We start from the raw sequence: 23,628 nt of genomic DNA on the forward strand, positions 1-23,628 counted from the left end.
CTGTCTGTCTCTCTCCACAGTTTGTATTGAAATATAAAAGTATGTATAGACACAGTGAGAATCTTTAGACAGTACGTATTTCTAGACAGTTATTGTACACAAGTTATTGCATAACAGTCTGTGAATCTTAAATATATTGTAGATGTGTACAGGGCTCTCACACTTTAGCCAGTGTGGACACTTTTTTAGGTAGGTACAGTATAGAAACTGTAAGCAGAGGAAATCACTGCATAACATAACAGGTCCCGGTTGGGGTATTAAAGTTTGTTCAGAGATTAGAGGACAACTGTGAAGTGTTTTTGAGTGTGAGTTACGGTATATTTCATAACAACTATAACTCTATCAAGCCTTACATCAGGCTTACTGTTACTGTGAGCTTTCTGTAAGGGGAACAGGCTTAGGGGAGAGGAAGAGGCAAAGTGCAGGAAGGGAGAGGGAGGCAGGGAAGGGTGAAGAGAGAGAGGAAAGAGGTATAGAGAGAGAGAGAGAGAGGTAAAGAGCGATAAAAAGAGAGGGAGATAGAAAGAGAGAGGGAGAGAGAGAAAGAGGCGGATGGAGGGAGATCTGGCATGTACAGCCCAGTAAAGGACTCATAAATCGTTCACTTTTCATTCAAAGCAGATTATTTATTCATTCCCACAGCACGGTAGAATTGTTGAGTGATTGACATCACAACGGCATAATCATCTACCCCACCGCACAGAATATTGAATGGGATAGATTAGTGTTTTGCGTGTGTGTGTGTGTGCGAAGTGTGTGCATGCGTCTCTGTTTGTGTATGTGTTTGAGCGTCTATGATCAAGGTCTGGAATATCTCATTTTGTATTTACTGTAGGCCAGAACAGAATGGCAGGCCTCCCTGTGGAGGGAACGGAGGTTCCTCTCATTCACCACAACTGTGGTTCTGAGTGGCTGATGGACCTGCCTAGCTGTTTGTCTCACTACAGCGTAGCCTCCTCAGCCTCTCTCCTTCTCCCCCTCTCTTTCTCTCTGCCATCAGCCCCAGGGTGGGACCCCAACCTGTTCCCTGACCTCTTCTATGAAAAAAGTGTGTGTGTGCGTGTGTGTTTACGTGCATGCCCAGATGCGTGTGTGTGTGTCTGCCTGTGTACATGTCCATGTGTGTGTGTGTTTGCATGTGTGTGTGTCCATGTGTGTGTGTGTGTGTGGATATGTGTGTAATTACACACCCCACTGCAGAGTGTGCTGAGGCCAGTCAGTAAAGGGCCAAATCAGCAGCAAATGGAGATAAATAATTAAGGAGGAAACAGTCAGATTCATATCTGAGTTCTACAGAGACAAGCTGCCTCCCAAATTACATTCCCCAAGTAGTACACTACTTTTGACCAGGTTCCATATTGCATAGTATACTATGTCGGGAATAGGTTTCCATTATGGACACACTCACAGTCTGGAGTGTTCTGATGGACCAGGCCTACCCAGGCTTCCCCTGCTCTCTCTTGCTAACAGGACAAACACACGCTACTTTCTCACACACACACACACACACACACACACACACACACACACACACACACACACACACACACACACACACACACGCCATTCAGCAATATGCTTTATCACAGGGGACAATTTTAGGGCTCATCATTGAGTCCTAAAATCCCAGAAAAATGTGGGCTGGACCTCTCTGTCTGGAAGAAGAGAGCTGCATTCTCTTTGATTTATTTACAAAGCAATCTGACAGAAACTCCCTCTATATGTACCATCATTCATTAAGTTAAAATCATGAGTTACCAAACCGGGAATGGATAACACTAGAGATCCCTCCAGTCTCCACAGATTTGGGAAAATCTGTGTTTTGCATTTTTTGCCCCTAATTTGTGGAACAATCTGCAGAGTTCACTGCAGTTAGATGTGCCGGTGTAACTCAGGCAGTTTCCATTATTGATTGAGGACCTCTATGTATGAATGTGATTTTTGTTGTTGTGCTGAATTGTATTGTTTTATACACATGTGTACAGTCGTGGCCAAACGTTTTGAGAATTACACAAATATTAAGTCTGCTGCCTCAGTTTGTATGATGGCAATTTGCATATACTCCAGAATGTTATGAAGAGTGATCAGATGAATTGCAATTCATTGCAAAGTCCCTCTTTGCCATGCAAATGAACTGAATCCCCAAAAACATTTCCACTGCATTTCAGCCCTGACACAAAAGGACCAGCTTACATCATTTCAGTGATTCTCTCGTTAACACAGGTGTGAGTGTTGACAAGGACAAGGCTGGAGATCACTCTGTCATGCTGATTGAGTTCGAATAACAGACTGGAAGGAGGGTGGTGCTTGGAATCATTGTTCTTCCTCTGTCAATCATGGTTACCTGCAAGGAAACACGTGCCGTCATCATTGCTTTGCACAAAAAGGGCTTCAAAGGCAAGTATATTGCTGCCAGTAAGATTGCACCTAAATTAACCATTTATCGGATCATCAAGAACTTCAAGGAGAGCGGTTCAATTGTTGTGAAGAAGGCTTCAGGGCACACAAGTAAGTCCAGCAAGCGCCAGGACCGTCTCCTAAAGTTGATTAAGCTGCGGGATCGGGGCACCACCAGTACAGAGATTGCTCAGGAATGGCAGCAGGCAGGTGTGAGTGCATCTGCACGCACAGTGAGGTGAATACTTTTGGAGGACGCCCTGGTGTCAAGAAGGGCAGCAAAGAAGCCACTTCTCTCCAGGAAAAACATCAGGGACAGACTGATATTCTGCAAAAGGGATTGGACTGCTGAGGACTGGGGTAAAGTCATTTTCGATGATGAATCCCCTTTACGATTGTTTGGGACAACCGGAAAAAAAGCTTGTCCGGAAAAGACAAGGTGAGCGCTACCATCAGTCCTGTGTCATGCCAACAGTAAAGCATCCTGAGACCATTCATGTGTGGGGTTGCTTCTCAGCCAAGAGAGTGGGCTCACTCACAATTTTACCTAAGAACACAGCCATGAATAAAGGATGGTACCAACACATCCTCCGAGAGCAACTTCTCCCAACCATCCAGGAACAGTTTGGTGACGAACAATGTCTTTTCCAGCATGATGGAGCACCTTGCCATAAGGCAAAAGTGATAACTAAGTGGTTCGGGGAACAAAACATTGATATTTTGGGTCCATGGCCAGGAAACTCCCCAGACCTTAATCCTATTGAGAACTTGTGGTCAATCCTCAAGAGGCAGGTGGACAAACACAAATCCACAAATTCTGACAAACTCCAAGCATTGATTATGCAAGAATGGGCTGCCATCAGTCAGGATGTGGCGCAGAAGTTAATTGACAGCATGCCAGGGCGGATTGCAGAGGTCTTGAAAAAGAAGGGTCAACACTGCACATATTGACTCTTTGCATCAACTTAATGTAATTGTCAATAAAAGCCTTTGACTCTTATGAAATGCTTGTAATTATACTTCAGTATTCCATAGTAACATCTGACAAAATATCTAAAGACACTGAAGCAGCAAACTTTGTGAAAATTTATATTTGTGTCATTCTCAAAACTTTTGGCCACGACTGTATGTTGTTTATGTTTTTATTGTGATGTGCACAGGGCTCTCTGTGTAAAGAGATTCTTCATCTCAATGTGACCCCCTGTTTAAATAAAGGTTAAATAATTTTACGTCTAGATCTGTCTTATGTTCAACGAACACACACACACACACACACACACACACACAAAAACATAGATAAACTCCCTCAAAGTACATTTGACCGTTGGAAGTTGTCAAAGGACACTGGGATGGGATGCATCCCTCCCTCCCTCGCTCTGACAATTAAGTAGAGAGGCTGTTGTTGGCGGAGGCCCCTGGGTGTTTGGTCCCTGGCCAGGGGTATTACACACTGCGGCTGCACCGCCCTGTCAGTTAATTGCTAATTTTACTAACGCCGGCCTGTCAGGATGACCCCTGCGGCCCCCTCACAGCCTTCAGCCTCCGCCCTGGGAACTTCCACCCCCGGCCCCCTGACAGACCCCAGACACAAGGCCCCAGTCCTGGGCACATAGACCCATCCCCCAACCTGGACACATAGATCCAGCCCCCGGCTTCAGCCATGGGAACTTTCCCCCAAGGCCCCCTTACAGCCACGACGGGTCGGGCCACAGGAACCAGCACCCACCCAGGAGGGAAAGGGGGGATGGGGGTATACATCCACTCCCATCACCTATGTCTTGATTCAACCCCTCTGCTCTCATCTCGGGGGAAAATACTTATTTTCTTCCTCTATGACTTTAGAGGTCTGGACCTTTGAAGGGATGGAGGAAGGGAGGGAAAGAGAAAGGGGGAAGCAAGGGAGGGAGGGAGGGAAGCGAGCAGAGGAACAGAGGGGAAGACAGATAATAGGGAGAGAGGGGAGGGATGAGAGATGAGGGAAAGAGGATAGAGAGAGAGGAGGGAATGCGCTGCCAAAGAAGCAGCTGGCGAGCCACTGATGGCCATTCAATCACTGTGTCTCCCCCCTCTGGTGGGAGGTACAAGAGACTGGCTTTTTCTCTACCCCCCCACCTCTCTCTCTCTCTCTTTCAGATGGTTATGTAATGGGGTAATGAGGGAAAGGGGGAGGAGGGAGGGATGGAGAGAAAGAAGGAGAGAAGGGGTATCCAGAGTTTGGACACCTCTTCTCTGTCCAGCTGGACTGACCAGTGGATTGTCACGGTGACATGAATGTGTGTGTAAGAGAGCCAGACCTCCCACCTGACGGACATGGAGGAGGGAGGGGAGACAGGGGAAGAGAGGTGGAGAGGAGTGGGGGAGGATGTACCAAGAGAGGAGGGATTCTCCCGTCCTACACAAAAAGGCAGGAAGAAGAAACAGACTGGAAAATGAAATGACGAGGGAGAAAAATACAGAGAGGGTGAGAGAGAGAGGGTGAAAGAAAGAGAGGGTGAAAGAGAGAGAGGGTGAGAAAGAGAGAGGAAGGGAGGGTGAGAGAGAGAGGGTGAAAGAGAGAAAGGGTGAGAAAGAGAGAGGAAGGGAGGATGGGGAGAGAGGGTGAAATAGAGAGAGGGTGAAAGAGAGAGAGGGTGAGAAAGAGAGAGGAAGGGAGGGTGAGAGAGAGGATTGAAAGAGAGATGGTGAAAGAGAGAGAGGGTGAGAAAGAGAGAGGAAGGGTGGGTGAGAGAGAGAGGGTGAGAAAGAGAGAGGAAGGGAGGGTGAGAGAGAGAGGGTGAAAGAGAGAGAGGGTGAAAGAGAGAGAGGGTGAGAAAGATAGAGGAAGGGAGGGTGAGAGAGAGAGGGTGAAAGAGAGAGAGGGTGAGAAAGAGAGAGGAAGGGAGGGTGAGAGAGAGAGTGAAAGAGAGAGGGTGAGAAAGAGAGAGGAAGGGAGGGTGAGAGGCTGCGAGATAAGTTTACAAGAGGGTGGCTGAGACAGAGAAAAGCAGAGAACCAGAGAGTTGCAGAGAAAGACAAGAAAGTGAGATATTGGGTTTGAAAGGGTGGTGTCAATGGATTTGGCCTGCTTTGGAGATCTCCATCCATCCGGAGGGACAGGGGGAGTGGGAGGAATGGAAATTCCATCAGAAATCCATAAAGACCAGTTAACTTGATTCCCTGAACATTTATCCCCTCCAATTCCTGCTGTGAAAAACATTTATTCATCGCTCTCAGCTTCGGGATTGGTCTAGGCTGACATCGTCTTTTCAGTTTCAGCAACTCAATAACACACACACACACACACACACACACACACACACACACACACACACACACACACACACACACACACACACACACACACACACACACACACACACACACACACACACACACACACACACACACACACACACACACACACACACACACACACACACACACACACACACAGAGAGAGAGAGAGTGAGCAAGAGGGAGAGAGAGATAATGACATTTGAAGTGTTTTTATTCTTTTGGAACTTTGTGAGTGTAATGTTAACTGTTAATGTTTATTGTTTATTTCACTTTTGTTTATTACCTACTTCACTTGCTTTGGCAATGTTAACATATGTTTCCCATGCCAATAAAGCCCTTAAATTGAAATTGAATTGAGAGAGGATGAGAGAGAGAGAGGATGAGAGGACCATGCCTCAGGACTAACTGGCATGATGACTCCTTGCTGTCCCCAGTCCACCTGGCCGTGCTACTGCTCCAGTTTCAACTATTCTGCCTGAGGCTATGAAACCCTGACCTGTTCACCGGACGTGCTACCTGTCCCAGACCTGCTGTTTTCAACTCTCTAGAGACAGCAGGAGCGGTAGAGATACTCTTAATGATCGGCTATGAAAAGCCAACTGACATTTACTCCTGAGGTGCTGACTTGTTGCACCCTCAACAACTACTGTGATTATTATTATTTGACCATGCTGGTCATTTCTGAACATCTTGGCCATGTTCTGTTATAATCTCCACCCGGCACAGCCTTAAGAGGACTGGCCACCCCTCATAGCCTGGTTCCTCTTTAGGTTTCTTCCTAGGTGTTGGCCTTTCTAGGGAGTTTTTCCTAACCACCGTGCTTCTACACCTGCATTGCTTGCTGGGGTTTTAGGCTGGGTTTCTGTACAGCACTTTGAGATATCAGCTGATGTAAGAAGGGCTTTATAAATACATTTGATTTGATTTGATGAGCGGGAGAGGAATATGGAGAAGGTGAAATCAAGGAACTATTGTGTGAGAGAGAGGGAAAGAGAGTGAGTCAGGGAGACAGAGAGAGCGAAAGAGAGAGGAGAGAGAGAGAAAGAGTGAGTCAAGGAGACAGAGAGAAAAGAGTGAAGAAAGAAGAGGTGCTGAGAAATTAGGATTTAGAACAATACAGATGCATGAGAGTAGAATAAGAGATCTTAGCTTCGCAGGAGGGAGAATGAAAGACAAGAAGAGGGGATTGAATGAGAGAACTAGATAGGGAAACAACAGCACTAAAGGAATAGAGTCAGGTTAAATGCATACAAAATGTTTGACAGACAGACAGAGGCAGGTAGATAGAGTTTAAAGGTTGTGTGAGTAGGTGGGGAGAGAGAGAAATTGAGAAAATAATATATATATATTTTGTATTATATATCCTAAAAATAGAGGTATGGGTAGATGGCTTGTGGTCTCTATAGTATTTGACCTCTCGTGACCCCTATCCTCTTCCTGTTGATCTGTCTCTGATCTGATTGGTGAGTGATGGTGAAGGGAGCAGAAGCTTGTCACCAGCCATCCAGGCAACTCTAATCCCTTACAGCAGCATTGCCATGGCGATGAGAGATGAGTGACAGCCCGATAGGGGTGCACTCAGGCTTTGAACATAAAAAGAGTATGACACTATACTTCAATAACATGTCGAACACCCAAGCCCTTAACAATGAGTGACTGTCTGAATACCCATACTAGGTGTACTTCATACTTAAACTGCCTACCATTTAGCACATACCGTTTAGAAAAAATGATGTAGCATGCCATGGCCGCAACGCAGTAGCGGCTCCTGACTGGCTGAGTAGGTGGGGCGGGGCCTAGTTCAGGTGGATCTTTCCAAATTCAACAGACATGCACCTGATAATAGATCCTTTCCAATTTGATTAATTTCTCTAAACTCTGAATAGAATAGGAATGGAGTTATAATCCTACTCAGGCTGGTTATATGCAGACTATTAGACCTTTACCGTAGCCCATATCGCCCATCTATCCTATTTAAAAAGGACTGAAGACAGAAACATATAATTTGGTTCCATTTCAACATATTTATTAGTGAAACCAAAGTGCTGTAACATATATGAATTAAATCAAATAGCCTAGTATACAGCAAAACTAAGGCTATTGCACAAAAAAAAAACATGGACAGTCGGGTGCATCGCAAATTCAGAACCACTGGACAGCAACATAATAAACTAAAGCCATGATCATTGGAAATGAGATCAGAATGACTGCTAAAGGCCTGATCCATACATGTAATAATTATATATGTAGCCTAGCCTACAAAACGAAAACAATCAATGTGTTCAAATCACAAGTCCCGATTAACACGTCATCAATAATGCAGCCACATCCCGAATCCCCGGTGCCGACACATTCAGAAATCAAAAGATGGTTTAGTATTTAGTTTAAAAGCTCTGACGAAGGAACACTTTTCAAAATAAGCACTTTTCAATGACAAAAAAAAGCACACAAATAAAGACTTCTGTTTTCAAAGATGTAGCGACACTCATGTTCATTTAAAGGAGAACAAAAAACAACTTAGCTTACATTTGAACATCACTGCAGAAGCTTTGCTGTACAGCATCTTCCCAATTAAGTAACCTCGTTTTGTTGTTTGGCTACTTGAAGAGCACCCGGCACTATCATTCGCAGCTCACCTCTTCCAATGCACTGTGGGAAAGTGTGCATTCTACTAGATGAAGAGCCTAAATGACTATAACATCCTGGCATTTAAACCATACTTGATTTAAGAAAATTCACATACTATTAACTCGTTTTATTTTCACATATTGAGAATACTTTGTTTCCCGCTATTCATTGATTTCGCTAGTATGTCCCCATATCTAACTGATCAGCTGTTGTCAAAGCCAAAATGAGTATGACATCCAGGCTTTGAAAGTATACTCAATCTTCAAAATGTCACATACTATTAAACTACATTTTTCACATACTCAAACGGCCTACTATTTAGGACGCAAGTACGAGTATTAGGTCTCTCTCACCCGTCACCCCAAACAGGAAGTTGAGAATGAGCAATACTTCCTGTGTTTCTTCTACTTGTAGTCCCTCTACTTCCTGTCCCTCTACTTCCTGTCCATGTGTTGAACTCTCTCCATGACACAGACAGCTAATCCTCTCGTTCTCGGCTCAATACAGCACAACATCTTCAGAAAGACCACTGATGCCCGCTCCTCCATACCTTCCATCCATCTCCCCATCCTCCTTCTCCTCCATACCTTCCATCCATCTCCCATCCTCCCTCTCCTTCATGCCTTCCATCCATTTCCCCTTCCTCACTCTCCTCCATACCTTCCATCCATCTCCCCATCCTCCCTCTCCTCCATACCTTCCATCCATCTCCCCATCCTCCCTCCCCTCCATACCTTCCATCCATCTCCCCATCCTCCATACCTTCCATCCATCTCCCCATCCTCCCTCTCCTCCATACCTTCCATCCATCTCCCCATCCTCCCTCTCCTCCATACCTTCCATCCATCTCCCCATCCTCACTCTCCTCCATACCTTCCATCCATCTCCCCATCCTCCCTCTCCTCCATACCTTCCATCCATCTCCCCATCCTCACTCTCCTCCATACCTTCCATCCATCTCCCCATCTTCACTCTCCTCCATACCTTCCATCCATCTCCCCTTCCTCTCTCTCCTCCATACCTTCAATCCATCTCCCCATCCTCCCTCTCCTTCATGCCTTCCATCCATTTCCCCTTCCTCCCTCTCCTCCATGCCTTCCATCCATCTCCCCTTCCTCCCTCTCCTCCATGCCTTCCATCCATCTCCCCTTCCTCCCTCTCCTCCATACCTTCCATCCATCCATCACCCCTTCCTCCCTGCCTTCCTGGTTGTTGTTCTCCTCGTTTATTTATTGTGTATTGACTTGCTGGGATTGATTCAGCAAAGCCGCCTATCTCCCCATCTCCCCCCACCCATCTCTATCTCTCTCTTTCGCTCTCTCCCTCCCTCTGTCTCTTACTCTAACAACTTTAATTAACCTAGCAGTCTCCCCAGCGCCACGCTGAGAGTCTTGAGAAAGAAAGAGGGGAGGGGAAGAAAGAGAAGGGGAAGCGAAAGAGAGAAACGGCAGGCTGACCTATTATCTGCTGTAATCCATATGATTAGAAAGAGAGACACCTTTCATGGAGAGAGAAAGGAGGACTAACTCTCACTCTCGTAGAGAGAATGAGTGTTATGAGAGAGGTGGGAGGGAGGGAGAGATTAATAGGAATGTGGAAAACATAGTAGATACAGTATCTTCAGAAAGTATTCACACCCCTAGACTTTTTCCACATGTTGTTGTGTTACAGCCTGAATTTAAAATTCTGAAATGTCTTGGTATTCAACCCCTTTGTTAATGCATGTTGCATGGACTCACTCTGTATGCAATAATAGTGTTTAACATGATTTTTGAATGACTACCTCATTTCTGTACCCCACACATCCAATTATCTATAAGGCCTCTCAGTTGAGCAGTGCATTTCAAATACAGATTCAACCACAAAGACTAGGGACGTTTCCCAGTGCCTCACAAAGAAGTGCACCTATTGCAGTCATTGAATATACTTTTGAGCATGGTGAAGTTATTCATTACTCTTTGAATGGTGTGTCAATACACCCATTCACTACAGAAATACAGGCGTCCTTCCTAACTTAGTTTTACGTTAGTGCAATAAGGCACTAAAGTACAACTGCCAAAATTTGGCAAATAAATTAACTTTATGAGAGCGTTGTGTTTGAGGCAAATCCAAAAAAACACATCACTGAGTACCACTCTTCATATTTTCAAGCATTGTGGTGGCTGCATCATGGTACAGGTATGCTTGTCATCTGCAAGTTTCAGGGAGTTGTTTAGGATAAAAAGAAATGGTATGGCTAAACACAGGCAAAATCCTAGAGGAAAACCTGGTTCAGTCTGCTTATCAACAAACACTGGGATACAAATTCACATTTCAGCAGGACAGTAACCTAAAAGAAAAGGCCAATAGTTGCTTATCAAGACGACATTGAATGTTCCTGAGTGGCCCGAGTTACAGTTTGACTTAAAATCAGCTTGAAAAACTATGGCAAAACTTGAAAATGTTTGTTTAACAATGATCAACAACCAACTTGACAATCCAGGTGTGCAAAGCTCTTAGAGACTTACCCAGATCACTGCCAAATATGATTCTAACATGTATTGATTAAGGGGGTTGAATACTTATCAATACATGTTAAAATATTAAATCAAGATACACAATATATACAAACATATGTGAACACCCCTTCAAATGAGTGGATTGGCTATTTCATCCACAGCCGTTGCTGACAGCTGTATAAAATCAAGTACACAGCCATGCATCTCCATAGACAAACATAGTAGAATAGCTTTACTGAAGGGCTCAGTGACTTTCAACGTTGGACCGTCATAGGATGCCACCTTTCCAACAAGTCAGTTTGTCAAATTTCTGCCCTGCTAGAGCTGCCCCAGTCAACAGTAAGTGCTGTTATTGTGAAGTGGAAACATCTAGGAGCAACAACGACTCAAAGTGGTAGGCCGCAAAGTGGTAGGCCACACAAGCTCACAGAACAGGACCGCAAAGTGCTGAAGCGCATAAAAATTGTCCGGCCTCGATTGCAACATTCACTACCAGTTTCCAAACTGTTTGTTGGGAGCTTCATGAAATGGGTTTCCATGGCCGAGCAGCCGCACACAAGCCTAAGATCACCATGCGCAATGCCAAGCGTCGGCTGGAGTGGTGTAAAGCTTGCAGCTATTGGACTCTGGAGCAGTGGAAATGTGTTCTCTAGAGTGATGAATCATGCTTCACTATTTGACATCCCGACGGATGAATCTGGGTTTGGTGGATGCCAGGAGAACGCTACCTGCCCCAATGCACAGTGCCAACTGTAAATATTGGTGGAAGAGGAATAATGGTCTGGGGCTGTTTTTCATGTTTTGGTCTAGGCTCCTTAGTTCTAGTGAACGCTACTGCATACAATGAAATTCTAGACGACTCTGGGCTTCCAACTTTGTGGCAACAGTTTGGGGAATGGCCTTTCCTGTTTCAGCATGACAATGCCTCCAGGAACAAAGTGAGGTCCATGCAGAAATGGCTTGTCAAGATCGATGGGAAAAACTTGACTGGCTTGCACAGAGCCCTGACCTCAACCCCATCGAACACCTTTGTGATGAATTGGAAGACAGTCTGCGAGCCAGGCCTAATCGCCCAACATCAGTGCCGACCTCACTAATGCTTTTTAGGCTGTATGGAAGCAAGTCCCCGCAGCAATGTTCCAACATCTAGTGGAATGCCTTCCCAGAAGAGTGGAGGCTGTTATAGCAGCAAAGGGGGGACCAACCCCTTGTTAAAGAGTTCCGACGAGCAAGTGTCCACATACTTTTGGTCATGTAGTGTATTATTTTTGTTAACTTTATTTTTTACATTTTTTTACAAATGTTAGAATTCTTTATCCAATTTGACATTAGATCATTTTTGTTGATAGTTGACAAAAATCAATTTTTATCGAACTTTGTAACAGAAAAATGTGGAGGGGTCTGAATCATTTCTAAAGGCAATGTAGATACACACAGAGAGAGAGAGAGAGAGAGAGAGAGCGAGTTAAAGAGAGGAGATTGGAGAAAGGAGAGGGAAGGGGAGAGTGAAACTGAGATACAGGAGAGCGAATGGTCAAAATGAGAGAGAAAGGAAGAGAGAGCGAGAGAGTGTCTGTCTGTAGCAGTGTCCAGGGTTACAGAGGGTCATAGACTCCATGTGTGAGTAGGGGGTACTATATATTCTATACGTGTAAGTATGGCTGTGTGAGTGTGTGAGAGAGAGAGAGACAAGAGAGAGGGACTGTGTGTGCTCTTCTATGTGTCACCTTCTCCGTGGTCTTTAGTGACACCATGTTCATTTGCGAAACGGCCTGGTTGAGATTCAGGGATCGATAGAACAAATAAAAGCAGGGCCTAGAGAGAGCGGGGGGAGGGGGGGGGGATACAGAGGACCAGGGCAGCCTGCACTCCTTCATCACCCATCCTATCATCACTCTCTTTCTTTCAGCAAGAAAACCCTATTAGACGAAAGCAGTTGTTGCTGTTGTTCTTCCATTTTTAAACTGACTATTAAATGGCCTATTCAAAGCTACTATTCCTGGCTGGGTTTTTTGGGGCCGCAATGCTTTCAGGCGTCCGTTTAAAATCTGCATGGCTCCCGCAGTGTTGTGTAGCCGAGGGGCGTTTTGTCAATATCACTCAAGTTAACATGTTACTTAGCATATCCCCCCCCCCCCCCCCCCCCCCCCCCCCCCCCCAACACAGAGGGCTTATGGTCAAGACTCTCTGACAACGCACAAACACACACATAATGCTTTTTACATTGACCCAGATGTGGTGTCTTTATGGAAAACAATGCACATTAAAAAGGTTCAAAATAGAGGAGATGCACTCAACTGCATTAAAAAGACAGAAAACTAAATGAATGTGGTGTTTACAGTGTTGTTAAGAGGTGTTTTAAGAGGTGTCACTCAGTAATGTATTCCAGAGGCATAAAGCCTTCTGTTCTCTCTCTCCCTCTCATTTGCCAATCCCTCTTTCCCACTGTCCTCTGTCTCCTTTCTCCTCTCTCTTTCTATCTCCGTCTATCTCCCTCCCTCTCTCCCCTACCTCAAACAGAAAAAAATATGTTTTATTGTCAGATACACCGGGTAGGTGCAATGAAATGTGTTGTTTTACAGGGTCAACCATAGTAGTAGGGCAGGCCTGAAGCAAATTAGGGCACAATGGATTTTACACCTTGTCGGCTCAGGGATTCAAACCAGCTATCTTTCGGTTACTGATCCAATGCTCTACCACTAGGCTACCTGCCGCCCTTTAAATCAAGTAACTCGGGTGAGATTTAGTTATTTGTGGCAGAAGGGCGCGCTGAAGGAAGCGGCTGAAGCGTCTCTAAAAGCTTGATCGCCCCAGGTGGCCTCTTCCTCTCTTCCTTCTCTCTGGCGGATGGTGGGAGGAATGAAACGAGAGGAGGCTCCAATTGTCTTTTTTAAACACCGAGAAGGTTTTTAGTAAGAAACAAGGGCAGATTACTCTAACACCTCTCTCTCCCTCTCCCCAATCCCTCTATTTCTTGTCATTGTGTCTGTTTTGCAGTGCAGTTCAACTTGATTCCTGTGGGCCTGAGGATAGTAGCCATCCAGAGCACTAAGACAGGGCTCTACATTGGGATGAACAGCGATGGATACCTCTACACTTCGGTAAGGCAACAAATTATTATTAACGTTATGATGCTATAGATGCCACTTCTACTATAGTTTATAGCATCTCTACACCTCGGTACGGCAACCTCTTATGAAGTTATAGCAGCATAGGGACACCTACTCATTCAAGGGTTTTTCTTTATTTTTTACTATTTTCTACATTGTAGAATAATAGTGAAGAGACATCACAACTATGAAATAACACATGGAATCATGTAGTAACCAAAAAATTGTTAAACAAATCTAAATATTTGTTATATTTGAGATTCTTCAAAGTAGCCACCATTTGCATTGATGACAGCTTTGCGCACTCTTGGCATTCTCTCAACCAGCTTCATGAGGTTGTTACCAGGAATGCATTTAAATTAACAGGTGTGCCTTGTTAAAAGTTCATTTAGGAATTTCTTTCCTTCTTAATGCGTTTGAGCCAATCAGTTGTGTTGTGACAAGGTAGGGGTGGTATACAGAAGATAGCCCTATTTGGTAAAAGACTAAGTCCATATTATGGCAAGAACAGCTCAAAAAAAGCAAAGAGAAACTAACAGAAAATGTCAAGAACTTTGAAAGTTTCTTCAAGTGCAGTCGCAAAAACCATCAAGTGCTATGATGAAACTGGCTGTCATGAGGACCGCCACAGGAAAGGAAGACAGAGTCACATCTGCTGCAGAGAATAAGTTCATTAGAGTTACCAGCAAGTAACAGACACATCTCCTCATCAACTGTTCAGAAGAGGCTGTGTGAATCAGGCCTTCATGGTCAAATTGCTGCAAAGAAACCCCTATTAAAGGACACCAATAACAAGAAGAGACTTGCTTGGGTCAAGAAACGAGCAATGGACATTAGACTGTTGAAAATCTGTCTGTTGGTCTGATGAGTCTAAATTTGTGATTTTTGGTTGTAACCGCCGTGTCTTTGTGAGATACAGAGTATCTGATCTCTGTATGTGTGGTTCCCACCGTGAAGCATGGAGGAGGTGGTGTGATGGTGTGGGGGTGCTATGCTGGTGACACTGTCAGTAATTTATTTTGAATTCAAGGCACACTTAACCAGCATGGCTACCACAGCATTCTGCAGCGATACACCATCCCATCTGGTTTGCGCTTAGTGGGGCTATCCTTCATTTTTCAATAGGACAATGACCCAAAACACACCACCAGGCTGTGTAAGGGCTATTTGACCAAGAAGGAGAGTGATGGAGTGCTTCATCAGATAACCTCACCTCCACAATCACCCGACCTCAACCCAATTGAGATGGTTTGGGATCAGTTGGACTGCAGAGTGAAGGAAAAGCAGGCAACAAGTGCTCAGCATGTGGGAACTCCTTCAAGACTGTTGGAAACACAGTCCTCATGAAGCTGGTTGAGAGAATGCCACGGGTGTGCAAAGCTGTCATCAAGGCAAATGGTGTACCTCAGTCTACACATTATCACCTGTGCTGTTGTTATAGCAGTATGTACAACAGTCTCCCCTGTAACTATTCCCCAGGTTGTTGATGTAAATCAGAATGTGTTCTCAATCAACTTACCTGGTAAAATAAGGGTTCAGTAAAAAATACTGTCAGACCCACATAGATGATGCAGTACCTGATGAGAGAGAAATTGTTGATTGAATGTTTATTGTATCTATGGAACTGTGTTTAACAGTCATTGATAGAGTTTTCAGTGTCACTATAAATCTGACAGTCTAATGCACGGTGCTCTCTATGTCCTAAATGGCACCCTATTCCCTATTGAATGCACTTTTTTTTTTTACCAGGTCCTATAAGGTACTCTATAGAAAATAGGGTGCCATTTGGGCCGATCAACAGTGTACTGGTCCACAGCTCTTTAAGAGGGGTATTTCACCTTGATCTGGGAGAGTGGAGAGGGAAGGTAAAAAGAGAGATGCTCCCATCTAGTCTGCTGTGAAGTAAATAAAGTGTGCAAGTTTCTATTTGAAGTAGATCTGTGCGTTCACTTCAAAGTCAGCATTCTGCATGCCTATTGCCTGCCTACTGCAGGAGCTGCGGTATACAGAGGATTGGTGTGAAGTTTTTAAACACCTTGCCTTTCCGGCGGATCAATCTACACACACACACTTTGACACACACCTTCACCACACTACCCAGGCATTCTCCAAACAGAAGAAAGGTGACCTATTTTCACAGGGGAAAGAATCACAAAAGAGAGAAAGAGAGAAAATCCCTTTGAAGAGAGGAGAAGAGAGGGAGCGGTCTTTTTCCACAGTGTGAAGGAAGGCTCACCTTAAATTACCTGAACACTAGCTGCTGCTGTGGCAGTTTTTCACACAAAACCCATACACATTCACATACACTACACACACACACCTCCAAGTAACTCAGAGGACTGAAAGCATCAGAACAAGGGAAGGTGGTAGGGACTATAGCGCTTTAACACACAAAAATAAATAATATCCCAATGCCCCAGGGCAGTGATAGGAGACATTGCCCTGTGTAGGGTACTGTCTTTCGGATGGGCTGTTAAATTGTGTGTCCTGACTCTCTATGGTTACTAAAAATCCCATGGCACTTATCGTAAGAGTAGGTAGTATTAACCCCGGGGTCCTGGCTAAATTCCCAAACTGTCACCAGGTTGTCATGGTAACGGTGTGAAATCATGCAGTGATACTTTAGAATTTTAACTATTCTTCAGAAGGCCAATATACACCGAATGTACAAAACATAAGGAACACCTGCTCTTTCCATGAATCCAGGTGAAAGCTATGATCACTTATTGATGTCTCTTGTTAAATCCACTTCAATCAGTGTAGATGATGGGGAGGAGACCAGATAAAGAAGGATTTTTAATCCTTTAGACAATTGAGACATGGTTTATGTACAGTATGTGTGTGCCATTCAGAGGCTGAATGGGAAAGACAAAATATTTAAGTGCCTTTGAACGGGGTATGGTAGTAGGTGCCAGGCGCACCGGTTTGAGAGTGTCAAGAACTGCAACGCTGCTGGGTTTTTCATGGTCCACAGTTTCCCATGTGTATCAAGAATGGTCCACCACCCAAAGGACATCCATCCAACTTCACATAACTGTGGGAAGCATTGCTGTCAACATGGGCCAGCATCTGACAGCAACTTGTAGAGTCCATGCCCTGACAAATTCATGTGGTTCTCAGGGCAAAAGGGAGTGCATCTCAATATTAAGAAGGTGTTCCTAATGTTTGGTACACTCGGTGTAAATACCATTCCAAGTTTAAAGATGGAATCCTTAATGGTGAAACTGCCACATCCATTTGTGATATTACCACAACAAAGAAGTTACTGCAAACAATGAACACAGTTTTTCCCCCTCGGACATCATTGCACGTGACGCATACAACAATATTAGTCTCAAAAAGACAGTCTGCCATCAAAATTGAGAGTAGTAATGGAAAGCTCCACTAGCCTGTTGGAGAGGATTAGTGTACATTGCCGCATCTTAATTTGATGAACATGTTGTTGCAGGAATTTGCAAACTATTAGGTTTAAAAAGGCTTCTAAAGTTTGTAATTTCCACTTCAACATTTCAGACTTGATTTGCCCTAATGAAAAATGTATCAACCCCTACAAACAATATCCACTGCTGCAGGATTATTTTGCTGCTGTGTGAAACTGGGTCAAATTAAGATATGTCATCTGTCACGTCTTAAATCAGAAAGGTGTACAAGTTCAAAGTGAGTTAGGAAGGCGTTGATAGCCATAACTTTGGCGCGGAATATAGAAGTAGTAGGTAGAGTACAGAGCATACCGTGCTGGGATTGCGAGTGTGGTTTTAAACAATTGATGTACAGTCGTGGGGTTAATTTAAGAACAGTCAATAACACACACGCACACAACTGGTCCAGTAGTCTCTCAGCATTAATCATTAATGTGTCCCTATGGCAAACAAAGCCCCAACACACTGTCATTATGTTCTCCTCCGAGGCCACACACACACACACACACACACACACACACACACACATACACACACACTTTCCTCTCCTCTCCTCCACTCTTGTCTCCTTTAACTAGAGAACACACTCTCTCTGCAGGAAAGCAAGTCAGGATCTGAGGATGTAAACAAGGATATAATTGAAAGAAGAGAGCTTTCTGAACAGAAAGTCTTTCTCAGCAGATCAAGGAGAAGTTAAATCATCCCACTTCAGACCTACTGCTGGTATTTTAGGATCACTCAACTAGTACTAGAGAGAGAGAGACAGAGAGAGAGAGGAGAGAGAGAGAGAGAGAGCGAGTGAGAGAGAGGGAGAGAAGACACACAGAGAGAAAGATGGAGAGCGAGAGCGCGCACGCACGCGCGCGAGAGAGAGAGAGTAAATAGGTTCAGCTCAGTCAATGTCAAGAAAGTAAAGTGGTGTCTTGAAAACTTTCTAACAATACACTGTGGATCACTGTCCTGTAAAGAACTAAAGCACCTCCACAAGGACAGAGGCAAAGCACGTCACAGAACGTGTGGTGTAAGAACAACGTCACAAAATCAACAGAGACTTGATATGGAAACAATTGAAAGATTGAATCCTTGTCTTTTTAGCCTTAAAGTTTGCTTCCGTCCTTCCGTCCTTCTCCTCCAACCTGGGCTTGAACCAGAACCCCTCCGCACACATCAACAACAGTCGCCAATCGCTCCACAAAAGCAGTGGCCTTTGCAGAGCAAAGGAAACAACTATTTAAAGGTATTTAAAGAGAGAGTGACGTCACCGATTGAAAGGCCACTAGCGAGCACAGCTGACTAGCTAGCCGTGTCACACCAGTTAGACGTGCGTGTGATTGCCTGCCTCCCTCCCTGTGTGTGTAAAGACTGGTGGCATGGTATTGTACAGGACTGGATTCCTGGTGGCATGGTATAGTACAGGACTGGATTCCTGGTGGCATGGTATAGTACAGGACTGGATTCCTGGTGGCATGGTATAGTACAGGACTGGATTCCTGGTGGCATGGTACAGCATAGGACTGGTTCTCTGGTGGCATGGTATAGTACAGGACTGGTTCTCTGGTGGCATGGTATAGTACAGGACTGGTTCTCTGGTGGCATGGTATAGTACAGGACTGGTTCTCTGGTGGCATGGTATAGTACAGGACTCATTCTCTGGTGGCATGGTATAATACAAGACTGGTTCTCAAGTGACATGGTATAGTACAGGACTGGTTCTCTGGTGGCATGGTATAGTACAGGACTGGTACTCTGGTGGCATGGTACAGTACAGGAATGGTTCTCTGGTGGCATGGTAAAGTACAGGATTGGTTCTCTGGTGGCATGGTAGAGAACTCGTTCTCTGGTGGCATAGTATAGTATAGGACTGGTTCCCTGGTGCCATAAAATAGTACAGGACTGGTTTTCCGGTGGCATGGTACAGTACAGAACTGGTTCTCTGGGGACATGGTATAGTATAGGACTGGTTCCCTGGTGCCATAAAATAGTAGAGGACTGGTTTTCCGGTGGAATGGTATAGTACAGGACTGGATTAATGGGGACATGAAAGAGTACAGGACTGGTTCCCTGGTGGCATATTACAGTAATGGACTGGATCTCTGTGGACATGGTATAGAACAGGACTGGTTCCCTGGTGGCATATTATAGTAATGGACTGGTTCTCTGTGGACATGGTACAGTACAGGACTGGTTCCCTGGTGGCATAGTATAGTAATGGACTGGTTCCCTGGATGCATAAAAAAGTACAGGACTGTTTCACTGGGGACATGGTATAGTACAGGACAAGTTTCCTGGATGCATGGTATAGCATAGGACTGGTTCCCCGGTGGCATAAAATAGTAAAGGACTGGTTCTCTGGGGACATGGTATAGTACAGGACTGGTTCTCTGGGGACATGGTATAGTACAGGACTGGTTCCATGGTTGCACGCTATAGTACAGGACTGGTTCTCTGGTGGCATGATCTGGTACAGGACTGGTTCCATGGTGACATGGTATGGTACTGGACTGGTTTTCCGGTGGCATGGTACAGTACAGAACTGGTTCCCTGGGGACATGAAAGAGTACATGACTGGTTCTCTGGGGACATGGTATAGTACAGGACTGGTTCTCTGGGGACATGGTATAGTACAGGACTGGTTCTCTGGGGACATGGTATTGTACAGGACTGGTTCCCTGGTTGCATGGTATAGCACAGGAATGGTTCCCTGGTGGCATGGTATAGTACAGGACTGGATCTCTGATGGGATGATAGAGTACAGGAATGGTTCTCTGGTGGCATGGTATGGCACAGGAGTGGTTCCCTGGTGGCATGGTATAGTACAGGACTGGATCTCTGATGGGATGATAGAGTACAGAACTGGTTCTCTGGTGGCATGGTATGGCACAGGAGTGGTTCCCTGGTGGCATGGTATAGTACAGGACTAGTTCTCTGGTGGCATGGTAGAGGACAGGACTGGATTCCTGGGGACCTGAAATAGTACAGGACTGGTTCCCTGGTGGCATGAAATAGTACAGGACAGGTTATCTGGTGGTATGGTACAGTACAGGACTGGTTCTCTGGGGACATGGTATAGTGCAGGACTGGTTGCATGGTTGCAAGGTATAGTACATGACTGGTTCACGGGTGGCATGGTACAGTAGAGGACTCGTTCTCTTGTGGAAAGGAAGAGGACTGGTTCTCAGGTGGCATGAAATAGCACTGGACTGGTTCCCTGGTGGCATGAAATAGTACAGGACTGGTTCTCTGGTGGCATGGTAGAGGTCTGGACTGGTAACCTGGTGGCATGAAATTGTACAGGACTGGTTCTCTGGCGGCATGGTATAGTATAGGATTGGTTCTCAGGTAGCATGAAATAGTACAGGACTGGTTCTCTGGTGGCATGGTATAGTATAGGACTGGTTCTCAGTTGGCATGAAATAGCACAGGACTGATTCTCAGGTGGCATGAAATAGTACAGGAAGGGTTCTCTGGTGACATGGTATAGTACAGGACTGATTCTCAGGTGGCATGAAATAGTACAGGAAGGGTTCTCTGGTGGCATGGTACAGTACAGGACTGGTTCTCTGGTGGCATGGTATACTATAGGACTGGTTTTCCGGTGGCATGGTACAGTACAGGTCTGGACTAGATCCCTGGTGTCATGAAATAGTACAGGACTGGATCTCCGGTGGCATGGTACAGTATAGGACTGGTTCTCTGGTGGCATGGTAGAGGACAGGACTGGATGCCTGGGGACATGAAATAGTACAGGACAGGTTCTCTAGAGGTATGTTACTGTACAGGACTGGTTCTCTGGTTCCATGGTATTGCACAGGACTGGATTCCTGGGGACATGAAATAGTACAGGACTGGTTCTCTAGAGGTATGTTATAGGACAGGACTGGTTCTCTAGAGGTATGTTATAGGACAGGACTGGAATGGTTCCCTGATGGCATGAAATAGTGAAGGACTGGTTCTCTGGTGGCATGGTATAGTATAGGACTGGTTCTCAGGTGGAATGAAATAGTACAGGACTTGTTCTCAGGTGGCATGAAATAGTACAGGACTGGTTCTCAGGTGGCAGGAAATAGTACAGGACTAGTTCTCTGGTGACATGGTATAGTACAGGACTGGTACTCTGGTGGCATGGTATAGGACTGGTTATATGGTAACATGGTATAGTACAGGACTGGTTCTCTGATGGCATGAAATAGTACAGGACTTGTTCTCTGGTGGCATGAAATAGTACAGGACTAGTTCTCTGGTGACATGGTATAGTACAGAACTGGTACTCTGGTGGCATGGTATAGGACTGGTTATCTGGTAACATGGTATAGTACAGGACTGGTTCTCTGATGGCATGAAATAGTACAGGACTGGTTCTCTAGTGGCATGGTATAGTACAGGACAGGTTTCCTGGGGGCATATTATAGTACAGGACTGTTTCCATGGTACAGTACAGGACTGGTTCCCTGGTTGCATGGTATAATACAGGACTGGTTCTCTGGTGCCATGGTACAGTGCAGGACTGGTTCCCTGGCGGCATGGTATAGTACAGGACTAGTTTCCTGGTTGCATGATATAATACAGGACTGGATCCCTGGTTGCATGGTACAGTATAGGACTGGTTCCCTTGTGGCATGAAATTGTACAGGACTGGTTCTCTAGAGGTATGTTATAGGACAGGACTGGAATGGTTCCCTGGTGGCATGAAATAGTGAAGGACTGGTTCTCTGGTGGCATGGTATAGTATAGGACTGGTTCTCAGGTGGCATGGTATAGTACAGGACTGGTTCTCTGGTGGCATGGTATAGTACAGGACTTGTTCTCAGGTGGCATGAAATAGTCCAGGACTGGTTCTCTGGTGGCATGGTATAGTACAGGACTGGTTCCATGGTTGCACGGTATAGTACAGGACTGGTTCTCTGGGGGCATGATCTGGTACAGGACTGGTTCCATGGTGACATGGTATGGTACTGGACTGGTTTTCCGGTGGCATGGTACAGTACAGAACCGGTTCCCTGGTGGTATGGTATAGTACAGGACTGGTTCCCTGGTGGCATGATATAGTACAGGACTGGTTCCCTGGGGACATGAAAGAGTACATGACTGGTTCTCTGGGGACATGAAAGAGTACATGACTGGTTCTCTGGGGACATGGTATAGTACAGGACTGGTTCTCTGGGGACATGGTATAGTACAGGACTGGTTCTCTGGGGACATGGTATTGTACAGGACTGGTTCCCTGGTTGCATGGTATAGCACAGGAATGGTTCCCTGGTGGCATGGTATAGTACAGGACTGGATCTCTGATGGGATGATAGAGTACAGGACTGGTTCTCTGGTGGCATGGTATGGCACAGGAGTGGTTCCCTGGTGGCATGGTATAGTACAAGACTAGTTCTCTGGTGGCATGGTATAGGACAGGACTGTTTCTCAGGTGGCTTGAAAAAGTACAGGACTGGATCTCCCGTGGCATGGTACAGTATAGGACTGGTTCTCTGGTGGCATGGTAGAGGACAGGACTGGATTCCTGGGGACATGAAATAGTACAGGACTGGTTCTCTGGTGGCATGGTAGAGGACAGGACTGGATTCCTGGGGACCTGAAATAGTACAGGACTGGTTATCTGGTGGTATGGTATAGTACAGGACTGGTTCCCTGGTGGTATGGTATAGTACAGGACTGGTTCCCTGGTGGTATGGTATAGTACAGGACTGGTTCTCTGGGGACATGGTATGGTGCAGGACTGGTTGCATGGTTGCAAGGTATAGTACATGACTGGTTCACGGGTGGCATGGTACAGTAGAAGACTCGTTCTCTTGTGGAAAGGAAGAGGACTGGTTCTCAGGTGGCATGAAATAGTACAGGACTGGTTCTCTGGTGGCATGGTATAGTATAGGACTGGTTCTCAGGTGGCATGAAATAGTACAGGAATGGTTCTCTGGTGACATGAAATAGTACAGGACTGGTTCTCTGGTGGCATGGTAGAGGTCTGGACTGGTAACCTGGTGGCATGAAATTGTACAGGACTGGTTCTCTGATGGCATGGTATAGTATAGGATTGGTTCTCAGGTAGCATGAAATAGTACAGGACTGGTTCTCTGGTGGCATGGTATAGTATAGGATTGGTTCTCAGGTAGCATGAAATAGTACAGGAAGGGTTCTCTGGTGGCATGGTACAGTACAGGACTGGTTCTCTGGTGGCATGGTATACTATAGGACTGGTTTTCCGGTGGCATGGTACAGTACAGGTCTGGACTAGATCCCTGGTGTCATGAAATAGTACAGGACTGGATCTCCGGTGGCATGGTACAGTATAGG

General features: G+C 45.3%; 1 protein-coding gene across 1 annotated transcript in view; it reads left to right on the forward strand.

The window, feature by feature from the left end:
• Positions 1-23,628, forward strand: part of LOC110500854 (fibroblast growth factor 11) — a 137,556-nt gene that overhangs the window by 72,100 nt on the left and 41,828 nt on the right. Inside the window, exon 4 of the mRNA XM_090214617.1 lies at positions 13,797-13,900. Within this exon, the coding sequence (XP_090070743.1) occupies positions 13,797-13,900 (104 nt within the window). The remainder of the gene's footprint in view (positions 1-13,796; positions 13,901-23,628) is intronic.

The sequence above is a fragment of the Oncorhynchus mykiss genome, chromosome 21 (genome assembly GCF_057628025.1).
Source record: "Oncorhynchus mykiss isolate SJ-2025 chromosome 21, ASM5762802v1, whole genome shotgun sequence".
NCBI lineage: Eukaryota > Metazoa > Chordata > Actinopteri > Salmoniformes > Salmonidae > Oncorhynchus > Oncorhynchus mykiss.